The sequence below is a fragment of the Hypomesus nipponensis genome, chromosome 21, assembly GCF_054491055.1.
Source record: "Hypomesus nipponensis isolate SF chromosome 21, ASM5449105v1, whole genome shotgun sequence".
Classification (NCBI taxonomy): Eukaryota; Metazoa; Chordata; class Actinopteri; order Osmeriformes; family Osmeridae; genus Hypomesus; species Hypomesus nipponensis.
This window is the reverse complement of record NC_140381.1, coordinates 3275001-3287337: the sequence shown is the minus strand read 5'-3', so window position 1 is coordinate 3287337 and position 12337 is coordinate 3275001. Positions and strand designations below refer to the sequence as shown.

Here is a 12337-nt window from a genome sequence, read left to right as displayed (position 1 = left end):
ATAGAACCCCGAACCCCCCCCTCCCCTCCCCTCCCCTTTCCCCATCAATCTGAATTCAAAGCGTGTGCGTGAGTGTGAGAGGTCGCCTGTGTGAGTGCGTGTGTGTGTGTGAGCGCGTGTGAGAGTGAGAGTGTGCGCAAAGCTGAAGCAATCGCTACACATGCCAATCATCAGACACATCGACATAGAGCCTGTCAGCTGCGTGACACGTGTGGGATCAGTGGGCATGAGCGCGCTGAGGGAGCAAATCTAGGCCCTGTTCTTGCCGCTGAGTTTTAGGCCGTTCTATCCGGTTGCTGACTGACCAACATGCCGCATTTCATTCTACCAAGTAGTAACATCATAAAAAATACATAAATACTACGATCATTTTTACTTTAGGTGAACTGGAAATTATTAGCAGTCCAGCAGAAGGTCTCTTTAGCGGGCTGTTGAAACAGGGAAAACCTAGACAGTCTAAGCAGGTGTCCTCCAGTGCCAGATCTCTCTGATTGGCCTGTCAAACACTGAGGGAACAAACACACACTCCCACACACACACTTCTCCACCCCCCCTCCAGCCCCCCCCCCCATCCTCCTCCTTTATTTTACACCTGGTCTGTGGCCCCCGCCCCAAAACCAACCATACGATTCCCCCCGAGTTCCCCCGCCTCCCCCGCCCCCCCTCCGGCTCGCAGCGCCCCGCCTCCTTCCGACCTGGGTTGGCCCCGCAAACTCACAAATATTTATTTCCTGTACATCAAGAGGAAAGGGGGGCCCCCTTTCATGGAATGCGGCAACATGGGGGTGTTTGACCGCGGAGTTCAGATGCTTCTGACCACGGTCGGCGCCTTCGCCGCCTTCAGCCTCATGACCATCGCCGTGGGAACGGACTACTGGCTGTACTCGCGGGGAGTGTGCAAGGTCAAGAGCACCAACGAGAACGAGACGAGCAAGAAGAACGAGGAGGTGATGACGCACTCAGGACTCTGGAGGACCTGCTGCCTGGAAGGTAAGACCATGTGACCCCAGATTAGCCATAACCCCAGATTACCCTAAACCCTAGATTACCCATAACCCCAGATTACCCCATAACCCCAGATTACCTCAAACCCTAGATGAACCCTAACCCCAGATTACCCATTACCCCAGATTACCCATAACCCCAGATTACCCATAACCCCAGATTACCCTAAAACCTAGATTAACCCTGACCCCAGATTACCCATAAACCCAGAATACCCTAAACCCTATATTAACCCTGATCCCAGATTAACCCTAAATTGAGTTATTCCAACCTCAACCATAGTTATTCTGACCCTAAACCTAGTTTTTCCAAACTAAACCAGTTATTCTGACCCTAAGCCTAGACCCAGCCCCCCCTGGTCTACCACAACTAGAACTGATACAGAAACCAGGAAGTCCATGTTATGTTCAGGTCTAGTTCCTGGTCCTAATAAGGATATCCTGTGACATCACTTCCTCTTGTTCCCGTGGAGACTGCTCAGTGCTGTGTCTGCAGGAGTCTGGTCTGTGTGGCAGGCGTGCAGGCTGGCCTTTTAATCGTCTCAGCAGAGAGCTGGCTGGTCGGGCGCAGGGGCTCCATAAGACATGTTACACAACAAACACACACACACAACACACACACACAGACACACACACACACATACAGACATACTGTACATGCACACACTGTTGGTGAGGCTTGCCTGGCTATAGACACGTTAGTTTCTCTCTCTCTTACACACACACACACACACACATACATGTATTAGAGATGAGACTTTTTTTAATGGTGTCGTTTCTGTGGACTGGTTCTGACTTCATGCCGTTCATATTTTCACCTCACTGTCTGATCATGTCCTAACTTAGGTAGGATGGTATGTATGTGAGCTTGCGTACTTCCTGACTCTTAAGGCATATTTGTACGATTATATCTGAAACTTTATTGATCCTCAATGAATGCAACAGGAAGTGTCAGTGGGCATGAGTGGAACAGCCTGTTATGTCATTGCATAACTCACTGTCTGGGGGGGCTGAGAGAGAGAAAGGGAGAGAAGAAGCTAGGGAGAGAGACACAGAGAGCGATGGAGAGAGGGAGAGGGAGAGGGATGGAGAGATAGAGAGAGAATAAAGAGAATGCTAAAAAGACATAAAGAGAGGGACTAATAGAAAGAGAGAGGGATGGAGAGACTGACAGAGAGCAAGAGAGAGAGAGAGATGGAGAATGAGAGGCAGATATACCTTCTACTCCTATACACGGTATATAAACTGCACACATACATAGAGTCAGATCATGTCTAACTTTGACCCAGTTGCCCGAGGGCGTATTCAACACCACAAGGCCGTCTTCCACGTCAATAGAGCAAAATTCCCCCCTATTCTGTTTATACTCGTCTGGCCTGTGATCTGACATTCCAGGCGTTTCCTGCTGGCAGGGGTGGCGGGGTCGCAGGGTCGCTAGGCTGGGATGAGCGGGAGGACTTCCTGGGAGGACTTCCTGGGAGGACTTCCTGGGAGGACTTCCTGGGAGGACTTCCTGGGAGGACTTCCTGGGTGACTGTGAAATGGGATCGGCAGGTCACCCTTATTTACATACTCAGCATATGAAGTGTCTCCTGTGGTGGTGTTTATGAGCTGTGTGTGTGTGTGTGTGTGTGGGGGGGGTGTTTGTGTGTGTGTTTGTGTGTGTGTGTGTGTGTGAGAGAGAGAGATGAATGAGAGAGAGAGAGAGAGAGAGAGAGAGAGAGAGAGAGATGGATGGAGAGAGTGAGATGGATGGAGAGAGAGAAAGAGATGGATGGAGAGAGAGAGAGATGGATGGATGGAGAGAGAGAGAGAGAGAGAGAGAGAGAGAGATGGATGGAGAGAGAGAGAGAGAGAGAGAGACAGAGAGAGATGGATGGAGAGAGAGAGAGAGAGAGAGAGAGAGAGAGAGAGAGAGAGAGAGAGAGAGAGAGAGAGAGAGAGAGAAAGAGAGATGTCTGTAGGCCATATCAGCAGACTGTCCCAGTCACACATGCCACTGCACCGATTGATAGATTAGATTAGTGGTCTGACGTGTGCGTTCATGTGCAGTTACACTACTACTCATGTTGTGTGTGTGTGTGTGTGAGAAAGTGTGTGCGTGTGTGTGACATCTCTCAGTGACAGTATCAAACCTGCGACGTCAGCCTCTCTCTCTCTCCTTCTCTCTCTCTTTCCCTCCCTCTCTTTCTCCCTCCCTCACTCTGTCTCTCTTGTCGTGACCTGCGTTTGAATGCTTGTGATAAGGACTCTGCTTACCATCCATGTATCCAGTGCTACAGCCCTGTATGTATCCGGCTATATGCTTTCACCTAGGTAACCTTTAGCTTAGCAGATGCCCAATCTAGCGTTAGCTTAGCATGCAACTGGTTAGGTTGCAATGCACGCTATTTAGCATTAGATTAGCATGGCCTGCTATTTTAAGCCTGTGCGTCGTACTGCAGTCATCCTTAGACTCCTGTCACGGTACCTCAGGCAGTGGGGGCTATCTTTAACATGCACACACACACACACAATCTCACTTAAACACACTCATGTGCACACACTTCCTCTGACTTCAACACCCACACTTTCTCTCACAGAAATACACACACACACACACACACACACACACACACACACACACACACACACACACACACACACACACACACACACACACACACACACACACAGAGTAAACCAGGTCCACATTCATGTCTCTGTTGTGTTATTATTCCTCTGATCTCTTCATGTGCTGTACATCCCTCTATCATAAAAGTGTGTCTGTGTGTGTGTATGAGGATGTGTAGTGTGTGTGTGTGTATGAGGATGTGTAGTGTATGTGTGTGTGTGCGACAGTGCCTCGTGCATTAGGGAACATTCTTGATGTTGATAGGGGGGGCAGGAGGACTGCAGCCTCTCCATTGGTCAACACTGTTCAATCTCTCTCCTTTACCAAAACAAATTACCACAAATATGCCGCAAGCTCATTTTTTTCCCCCACTCAAGATATGCTTTTAAGGTGAACTTCAGACGTTTCTCTGACAAAGTGTTCAGGCAAATCTCCGGCAAACAGCAACCACATGTCATTCTTTCCAGAAGGATCAGGACAGGAGACGGCAGAAAGTTAAGATAGGGGGGGTACGTGAGGAAAGGAGATGAAGAAGGAAAGGAGATGAAGAAGGAAAGGAGATGAGGAGGATGAGTTCACTGGTGTCAGAGCCAGCTAGCCAGGCGTCATCAGAGAGACCATCTGAATGCATCTCCACCCTGTAGGGACTTGACTGATTGTGGCTGCCAGCCAGCCACCCAACCACCCAGCCACCCAGCCACCCAGCCACCCAGCCACCCAGCCAGCCAGCCACCCAGCCACCCAGCCACCCAGCCACCCAGCCACCCAGCCACCCAGCCACCCACCCAGCCACCCAGCCAACCACCCAGCCACCCAACCACCCAGCCACCCAGCCACCCAGCCACCCAGCCAACCACCCAGCCACCCAGCCACCCAGCCACCCAGCCACCAAGCCACCAAGCCACCCACCCAGCCACCAAGCCACCCAGCCAACCACCCAGCCACCCAGCCACCCAGCCACCCAACCACCAAGCCACCCAGCCACCCAGCCACCCAGCCACCCAGCCACCCAGCCACCCAGCCACCAAGCCACCCAGCCACCCACCCAGCCACCCAGCCACCCAGCCACCCAGCCACCCAGCCACCCAGCCACCCACCCAGCCACCCAGCCACCCACCCAGCCACCCAGCCACCCAGCCACCAAGCCACCCACCCAGCCACCCAGCCACCCAGCCACCAAGCCACCCAGCCAACCACCCAGCCACCCAACCACCCACCCACCCAGCCACCAAGCCACCCAGCCACCCAGCCACCCAGCCACCAAGCCACCCAGCCACCTTGCCACCCAGCCACCCAGCCACCCAGCCACCCAGCCAACCACCCAGCCACCCAGCCACCCAGCCACCCAGCCACCAAGCCACCAAGCCACCCACCCAGCCACCAAGCCACCCAGCCAACCACCCAGCCACCCAGCCACCCAGCCACCCAGCCACCAAGCCACCCAGCCACCCAGCCACCCAGCCACCCAGCCACCCAGCCACCCAGCCACCAAGCCACCCAGCCACCCACCCAGCCACCCAGCCACCCAGCCACCCAGCCACCCAGCCACCCAGCCACCCACCCAGCCACCCAGCCACCCAGCCACCCAGCCACCAAGCCACCCAGCCACCAAGCCACCCACCCAGCCACCCAGCCACCCAGCCACCAAGCCACCCAGCCAACCACCCAGCCACCCAACCACCCACCCACCCAGCCACCAAGCCACCCAGCCACCCAGCCACCCAGCCACCAAGCCACCCAGCCACCCAGCCACCCAGCCACCCAGCCACCCAGCCACCCACCCACCCACCCAGCCACCCAGCCACCAAGCCACCCAGCCACCTTGCCACCCAGCCACCCAGCCACCCAGCCACCAAGCCACCCAGCCACCCACCCAGCCACCCAGCCACCCACCCAGCCACCCAGCCACCCAGCCACCAAGCCAGCCACCCAGCCACCAAGCCACCCACCCACCCAGCCACCCAGCCACCCAGCCACCCAGCCACCCACCCACCCACCCAGCCACCCAGCCACCAAGCCACCCACCCAGCCACCCAGCCACCCAGCCACCCAGCCACCCAGCCACCCACCCACCCACCCACCCACCCAGCCACCAAGCCACCCAGCCACCAAGCCACCCACCCAGCCACCCAGCCACCCAGCCACCCAGCCACCAAGCCACCCAGCCAACCACCCAGCCACCCAACCACCCACCCACCCAGCCACCAAGCCACCCACCCACCAAGCCACCCAGCCACCAAGCCACCCACCCACCCAGCCACCAAGCCACCCACCCACCCGCCCAGCCACCAAGCCACCCAGCCACCCAGCCACCCAGCCACCCAGCCACCCAGCCACCCAGCCACCAAGCCACCCAGAAACCCACACACCCATCCCCATCTGGACCTCGCTGAACTCTCCCCCTCTCTCCGTCCAGTGGCCACCTGGTTTGATCCGGTTTGATCCGGCTTGCCAGCCTGTCAGTCCAGAGTGATAGCCCTGTACGGGTGGTCCAGCTGTGGAGTCTCACCCTGTGGCTCCAGGCTGTCAGGGGCTTCAGTGATGAATCATACCCCAGGACGGCCTCTCCTTTCTGGGCTTGTGGCTGGAGCTGTCCTGGGGGCTGTTTCAGACAGGTGGAGCTCAGTGGGGTTTTAAATGCTGCCATTAATCTCAATCACTCCTCCAGTGGGAGAGAGGGGAGGGGAGGGGGGTGGAGGGGTACAGATGTCTGTCAGAGATGTGTGTGTGTCTGTCTGTCTGTCTGTGTGTCTGTGTGTCTGTCTGTGTGTGTCTGTCTGTGTGTGTGTCACTCTCATGGCTATCGCGGCCCCACAGAAAGCTGAACAGAGCCAGGGAGAGGAGAGCGACGACTCCAGACACACATCAACACTCGTTTCCCCCTCTCCTCTCCCCCCCTCTCCTCATGCCCCCATTTCCTCTTCCCCTCCTCTCTTCATCCCCTTCCGTCTTCCCCCCTCTCTTCATCCCCTTCCCTCTTCCCCCCTCTGTTCATCCCCTTCCCTCTTCCCCTCCTCTCTTCATCCCCTTCCCTCTTCCCCCCTCTCTTCATCCCCTTCCCTCTTCCCGTCCTCTCTTCATCCCCTTCCCTCTTCCCCCCTCTCTTCATCCCCTTCCCTCTTCCCCCCTCTGTTCATCCCCTTCCCTCTTCCCCTCCTCTCTTCATCCCCTTCCCTCTTCCCCTCCTCTCTTCATCCCCTTCCCTCTTCCCCTCCTCTCTTCATCCCCCTCATCCCTCCTCTCTTCATCCTCCTCATCCCTCCTCTCTTCATCCTCCTCATCCCCCTTTCACAGCAGCCCAACTTCTAAGTGCCCAGCGAGATGGAGACATGGGAGTGAATAAAACATTCTCAACACAAAGAGAGAGAGAGAGAGAGAGAGTAGGGGGGGTAGAGAGACAGGGAGAGAGAGAGAGAGAGAGAGAGAGAGAGGGAGGGTTAGAGGAGAGAGAGAGAGAGAGAGAGAGAGAGAGAGAGAGAGAGAGAGAGGTGGAGATGGGGAAAGATGGAGAGTGAAGGTGTAGTAGAGAGAGAGAGAGACAGAGAGAGAGAGAGACAGAGAGAGAGAGAGAGAGAGAGAGAGAGAGAGAGAGAGAGAGAGAGAGAGAGAGAGAGAGAGAGAGAGAAAGAGAGAGAGAGAAAGAGAGAGAGAGAGAGAGAGAGAGAGAGAGAGAGAGGTGGAGATGGGGAAAGATGGAGAGTGAAGGTGGTAGAGAGAGAGAGACAGAGAGAGAGAGACAGAGAGAGAGAGAGAACAGAGAGAGAGAGAGACAGAGAGAGAGAGAGAGAGAGAGAGAGAGAGAGAGAGAGAGAGAGAGAGAGAGAGAGAGAGAGAGAGAGAGAGAGAGAGAGAGAGAGAGAGAGAGAGAGAGAGAGAGAGAGAGAGAGAGAGAGAGAGAGAGAGAGAGAGAGAGAGAGTAGGGGGGGTAGAGAAGAGCAACACCCCACTCCCCTAAACACACACACCCTGGTGGCCATATGTGTGGGATATCACTGTAGCAGCACTCTGTGTGTGTGCGTGTGTGTTGGAGGGATGTAGCTACAGTGTGTGTGTGTGTGTGTCTGTGTGTGTGTGTGTTGGAGGGATGTAGCTACAGTAGAGGATGTGTTCAGGGTGCACCTGTAGGAACACATATCAGCGTGTGTTTGCGTGTCAAAAGACGATGTAGCAGGTATCACTTTGTGTGTGTGTGTTTGTCGCTGTGTATTTGTGTGTGTGTTGAAGGGATGTAGCTACAGTGTGTGTGTGTGTGTGTGTGTGTGTGTGTGGCAGGGGGCTTCAGTGTGCGCTAGATCAGATTAGGATAATCCAGCAGTCTGTTGCCTGTCAAGCTAATGACCCAGACTTAAACTGGCTTCACCAAGCATTATTATGCTCCTCAACTGTACACACACACACACACACACACACACACATGTACAGACACATGCACATGACACAGACACACTCAACCACACCATAACAACATGCCTTCAACACTCACTTACTAAAAACCACACACACACACACACACAAACAGACATTACAATGTGTAACATTGTGTTATTTTACAAAATATTCTTTGTTAGAGCACTTTGCTTCATTCCAATCCCAACAGTCATTTGTAATGTTTTTGGAAAGGAACAAGTCCAGACCACTCTCAATAACCTACAAAAGGACTTGTGTGTGCGTCTGTGTGTGTTTGTGTGTGTGCACGTGTGTGGGTGCGTGTGTCTTTGTGTGGTTTGGCATATTGTTGCATTAGCCAAGCTGATAGATTTCTATTTAGAATTCTCCTTCAGTCCTCATAGAGGAGAGATGTGGAGGGGAGAAGAAGAGAAGGAGGAGGAGGAGGATGGGGGGGGGGAGAGAGGAGAGAGGGTGAGGAGGAGGAGGAGCGGAGAGAAGAGGAGGAGAAGAGGAGAGGAGGAGGAGCGGATATCTGTAAGCGTTTCCTGTCCTCCTCTCCTCCTCCTCCTCCTCCTCCTCCTCCTCCTCCTCCTCCTCCTCCTCCTCCTCCTCCTCCTCCTCCTCCTCCTCCCCGCATCATCGCTCCCTTCACCTACGCCTGCTGTGTAACCGTGGCAATGGGATGCTGCGTAACCGCGGCGACGGGTTGCTTTGTCGAAGACACACGTTGCCTGAGTCGCGGTCCCATAATCACACACACACACACACATCCTGTGACAGACAGGACATCGATCACACACGTGGACAGACTGACACAGTCACGGTAAATAAAGCAACCGACAAAACATGCCGTACATTGTAATGACATGTTTAGCAGTGGGTGTTCAGTCAGACAGTTTGATCTGTTCACATTGTAAATGCCACTATTTAGACTAAACAAGCGGCAAAATCAAACAAAATCGTTATATTGGTTTAAGGAGACGGCAAATATCATATACTGCAGTCAGACTAAACCTCAAAGGTAGATGGATTTTGAATGCTAATATGGTACACACAATAAAAGACGTCATTACCAACACAGTTAAACAGAGTTCGACGTCAACTAACCTAATCCACGACTAAGTAGTCCATAAATCAAACACTTTGTTTGCATTGTGCTCACGTTCTGTGGAGATGATCATCTGCAAACAACGGCTGAAGTTTGTTTTCTTTCCTAATTAGCCAAGCTGCCTGTAGAGGTGTGTGTGTGTGTGTGTGTGTATGGATAGATCACCAGAGTGCATAGGTGTTTGTGGCTGGATAGGACAGAGCAGTAAAGTGCAGTACAGTCTAGTACGATACTCTACAGTACTGTGTAGTAACATGAAGTCTTGTATAGCATAACAGCTTGGCGTACAGTCCAGCGTCGTATGTTAGCACAGTCCAGGACAGGGAGCAGGGGGGGCTGAGGAGGAGAGATGTTGCCACCTCTGTCGGCCGTTTAGCGCGCGGCGGGGAAGGTGGCGACAGAGCCTCATTCTGCTGGCATCTGGACCCTAGCAGCAGGTTGGCCAGGGCAGGCTGTGTGTGTGTGTGTACAGTGTGTGTGTGTCTGTCTGTGTGTGTGTGTGTGTGTTGGGGCAGGTTCCTAACATCAGTAAAGTTTAAGCGAGTGGGCATGGAAAACACACAATCTGTGAGAACTGAAGCTTAAATGTTCCGTGTGTGTGTGTGTGTCTGCACCCTCAGCATGTGTTAGAAGTGTGTTTCTGGTTAGGTGCAGCTACACACCCTCCATAACGACCGGCTCCTGGTATCCATGAACGGAGCATGACTCCGACACAACCGCCGATACACACCAGCGTTCAGCTATGCTGCTGTAGGAGGCGCATACACACCACGCACACACACCACACACACACACGCCCCGCACACACACCACACACATATACCCACATGCGTGGGTAACAGTGGCTCTCAGCATTATGTAACTAATGTGTTATGCAACACACACACACACATAAACACACACACACACATAAACACACACACACACACAAACACACACACACACACACAAACACACACACACACTATAAAGCAGCAGGGTTTCCCCAGTGGGGCACCTCCTCACAGGAGGTTCCTATGGAAGCAGAATGCCACTGTAACGTCTTCCTGAACACTCTGTACTGGACTGTCACTGTGGATTACTGTAAGTGTGTGTGTGTTTGTGTGTTTTGTGTGTGTGTGTTGTTTGTTTTTGTGTGCATGTGTGTCTCTGTGTGTGGCACTGTATGGGTGTGTGTGTGTATGGGGGGAAGGGCGGGAGTGTGTTTTCTATCTATACACGAAAAAATCCAAATCAGGGTATGTTTTGTGTGTCGCTGACAGTTTGTGTGTGTGTGTTGCATCAGAGGTCAGGTCAGGTTTAAAGGTCAACCTAGCTCCCAGAGTGAGGTTAATATAATCGTTCAGAATGCTGTGGCTCTGACACTGACACAAACACACACACACACACATACAGGAGCAGTTCAGGATCGACCACTGAGGTCGATAGATAAAATAATTGAAGGCTACTTTTTTATTTTTTTTACATCATGAACAACTTGTCCCATGAACTAAATTGAGACTAAAGTAAAGAAAGTTCAATCTTTCTCTTTCTCTCCCTCTATATATTTCTGTATCTTTCTTTATCTGCCAGTGTTCTCTCTATCTGTCTTTCTCTCTCTATTTCTGTCTCTCTCTCTGTCTCTTTCTCTGTCTCTCTTTCTCTCTCTCTCTTTCTCTGTCTCTCTCTCTTTCTCTCTCTCTCTCTCTCTCTCTCTCTCTCTCTCTCTATTTCTGTCTCTCTCTGTCTGTCTGTCTCTCTCTCTCTCTCTCTCTCTCTCTCTCTCTCTCTCTGTCTCTCTATTTTTGTCTCTCTCTCTGTCTCTCTCTCTGTCTCTCTCTCTTTCTCTCTCTCTCTCTCTCTCTCTCTCTCTCTCTCTCTCTCTCTCTCTCTCTCTCTCTCTCTCTCTCTCTCTCTCTCTATTTCTGTCTCTCTCTCTTTCTCTCTCTCTCTCTCTCTCTTTCTCTCTCTCTCTCTCTCTCTCTCTCTCTCTCTCTCTCTCTTTCTCTCTCTCTCTCTCTCTCTCTCTCTATTTCTGTCTCTCTCTCTCTGTCTCTCTCTCTTTCTCTCTCTCTCTGTCTCTCTATCTGTCTCGCTCTCTCTTTCTCTTTCTGTCTCTCTCTGTCTCTCTCTCTTTCTGTTTTTCTCTGTCTCTCTCTGTCTCTCTGTCTCTCTCTCTCTCTGTGTGGAAACAACCCAGATGTTCGGCTGATCTTGATGATATAGTAAAAACGAACACACACAAACACATTAGGATCGTTCTCTAAAATGACTTTTCAATGAGTCACCAGATGTGCAAGCTCCCCTCAGGATGAAGGTGAAATATTACTGTGTAGTGTATGAGGAAGGGACATTTATTTACGTATCAGTGTGTGTGTGTGTGTGTGTGTGTGCATTCATGTGTGTGTGTGTGTGTTTATGTGTATTTCTCTCTCTCTTTCTCACACACACAGTACATATGTCTGTTCTCCTACACATGCTCAGACCCGTAACACACACATGTACACAATCAGCAGACAAGCACACACACTCGCACACACACGCTCCTGCTGCACTGTATCTTGTGCTACAGCTTTGGCCTTTCATCACTGTGTTGTCAGTATCGACGAGAATTCTGGGAATCGCAGTTCCTGAGGGTTCTAGGAAAGCCCTCCACCGGACAACCAGTTATCATTTATGGACTACACTACCCACGCACTCTGTAGGCTGAGCCAGCGTAGAGGAGGAAGGGGAAGGCTGCACAGAACCAAGGGGAAGGGAAACCTCACAATGGAGGAGCTGAAACGATGACACATGAGAACAAATACAGGCTGGGAGGACAGGAAGTGAAAAGAGTGGTTGAGCGTGTCGATGTGTGCGTGTGTGTGAGAGAGAGAGAGAGAGAGAGAGAGAGAGAGAGAGAGAGAGAGAGAGAGAGAGAGAGAGAGAGAGAGAGAGAGAGAGAGAGAGAGAGAAGCTTGGCGCATCCTTTGGCTTTTTTCTATATTAAAGATCTGCAGAGAGACACTACACTGAATACTGGATATCCTCCCTCTCTCTCTCAGGCCCCATCACTTTCTTTCTGTCTCTCTCCTCTCTCTCTCTCTTTGCCCTCCCCCCTCTCACTCGCCCCAACCTTCTCTTTTTCTCTACCTCTCGTTCTTTCAGCTCAGGAAGATAAATCAATAGGCACAAATTAATCATCCTGCCTAAGGCAGAGATAGAGGGAGAGAAAGGAAGAGAGAGAAAGCGAGAGAGACAGGA

General features: G+C 52.3%; 1 protein-coding gene across 1 annotated transcript in view; it reads left to right on the top strand.

The window, feature by feature from the left end:
* Positions 1-764: 764 nt before the first annotated feature.
* Positions 765-12337, top strand: part of cacng2b (calcium channel, voltage-dependent, gamma subunit 2b) — a 27695-nt gene continuing 16122 nt past the window's right edge. Inside the window, exon 1 of the mRNA XM_084684774.1 lies at positions 765-990. Coding sequence (XP_084540900.1) covers positions 765-990 — 226 coding nt within the window. The remainder of the gene's footprint in view (positions 991-12337) is intronic.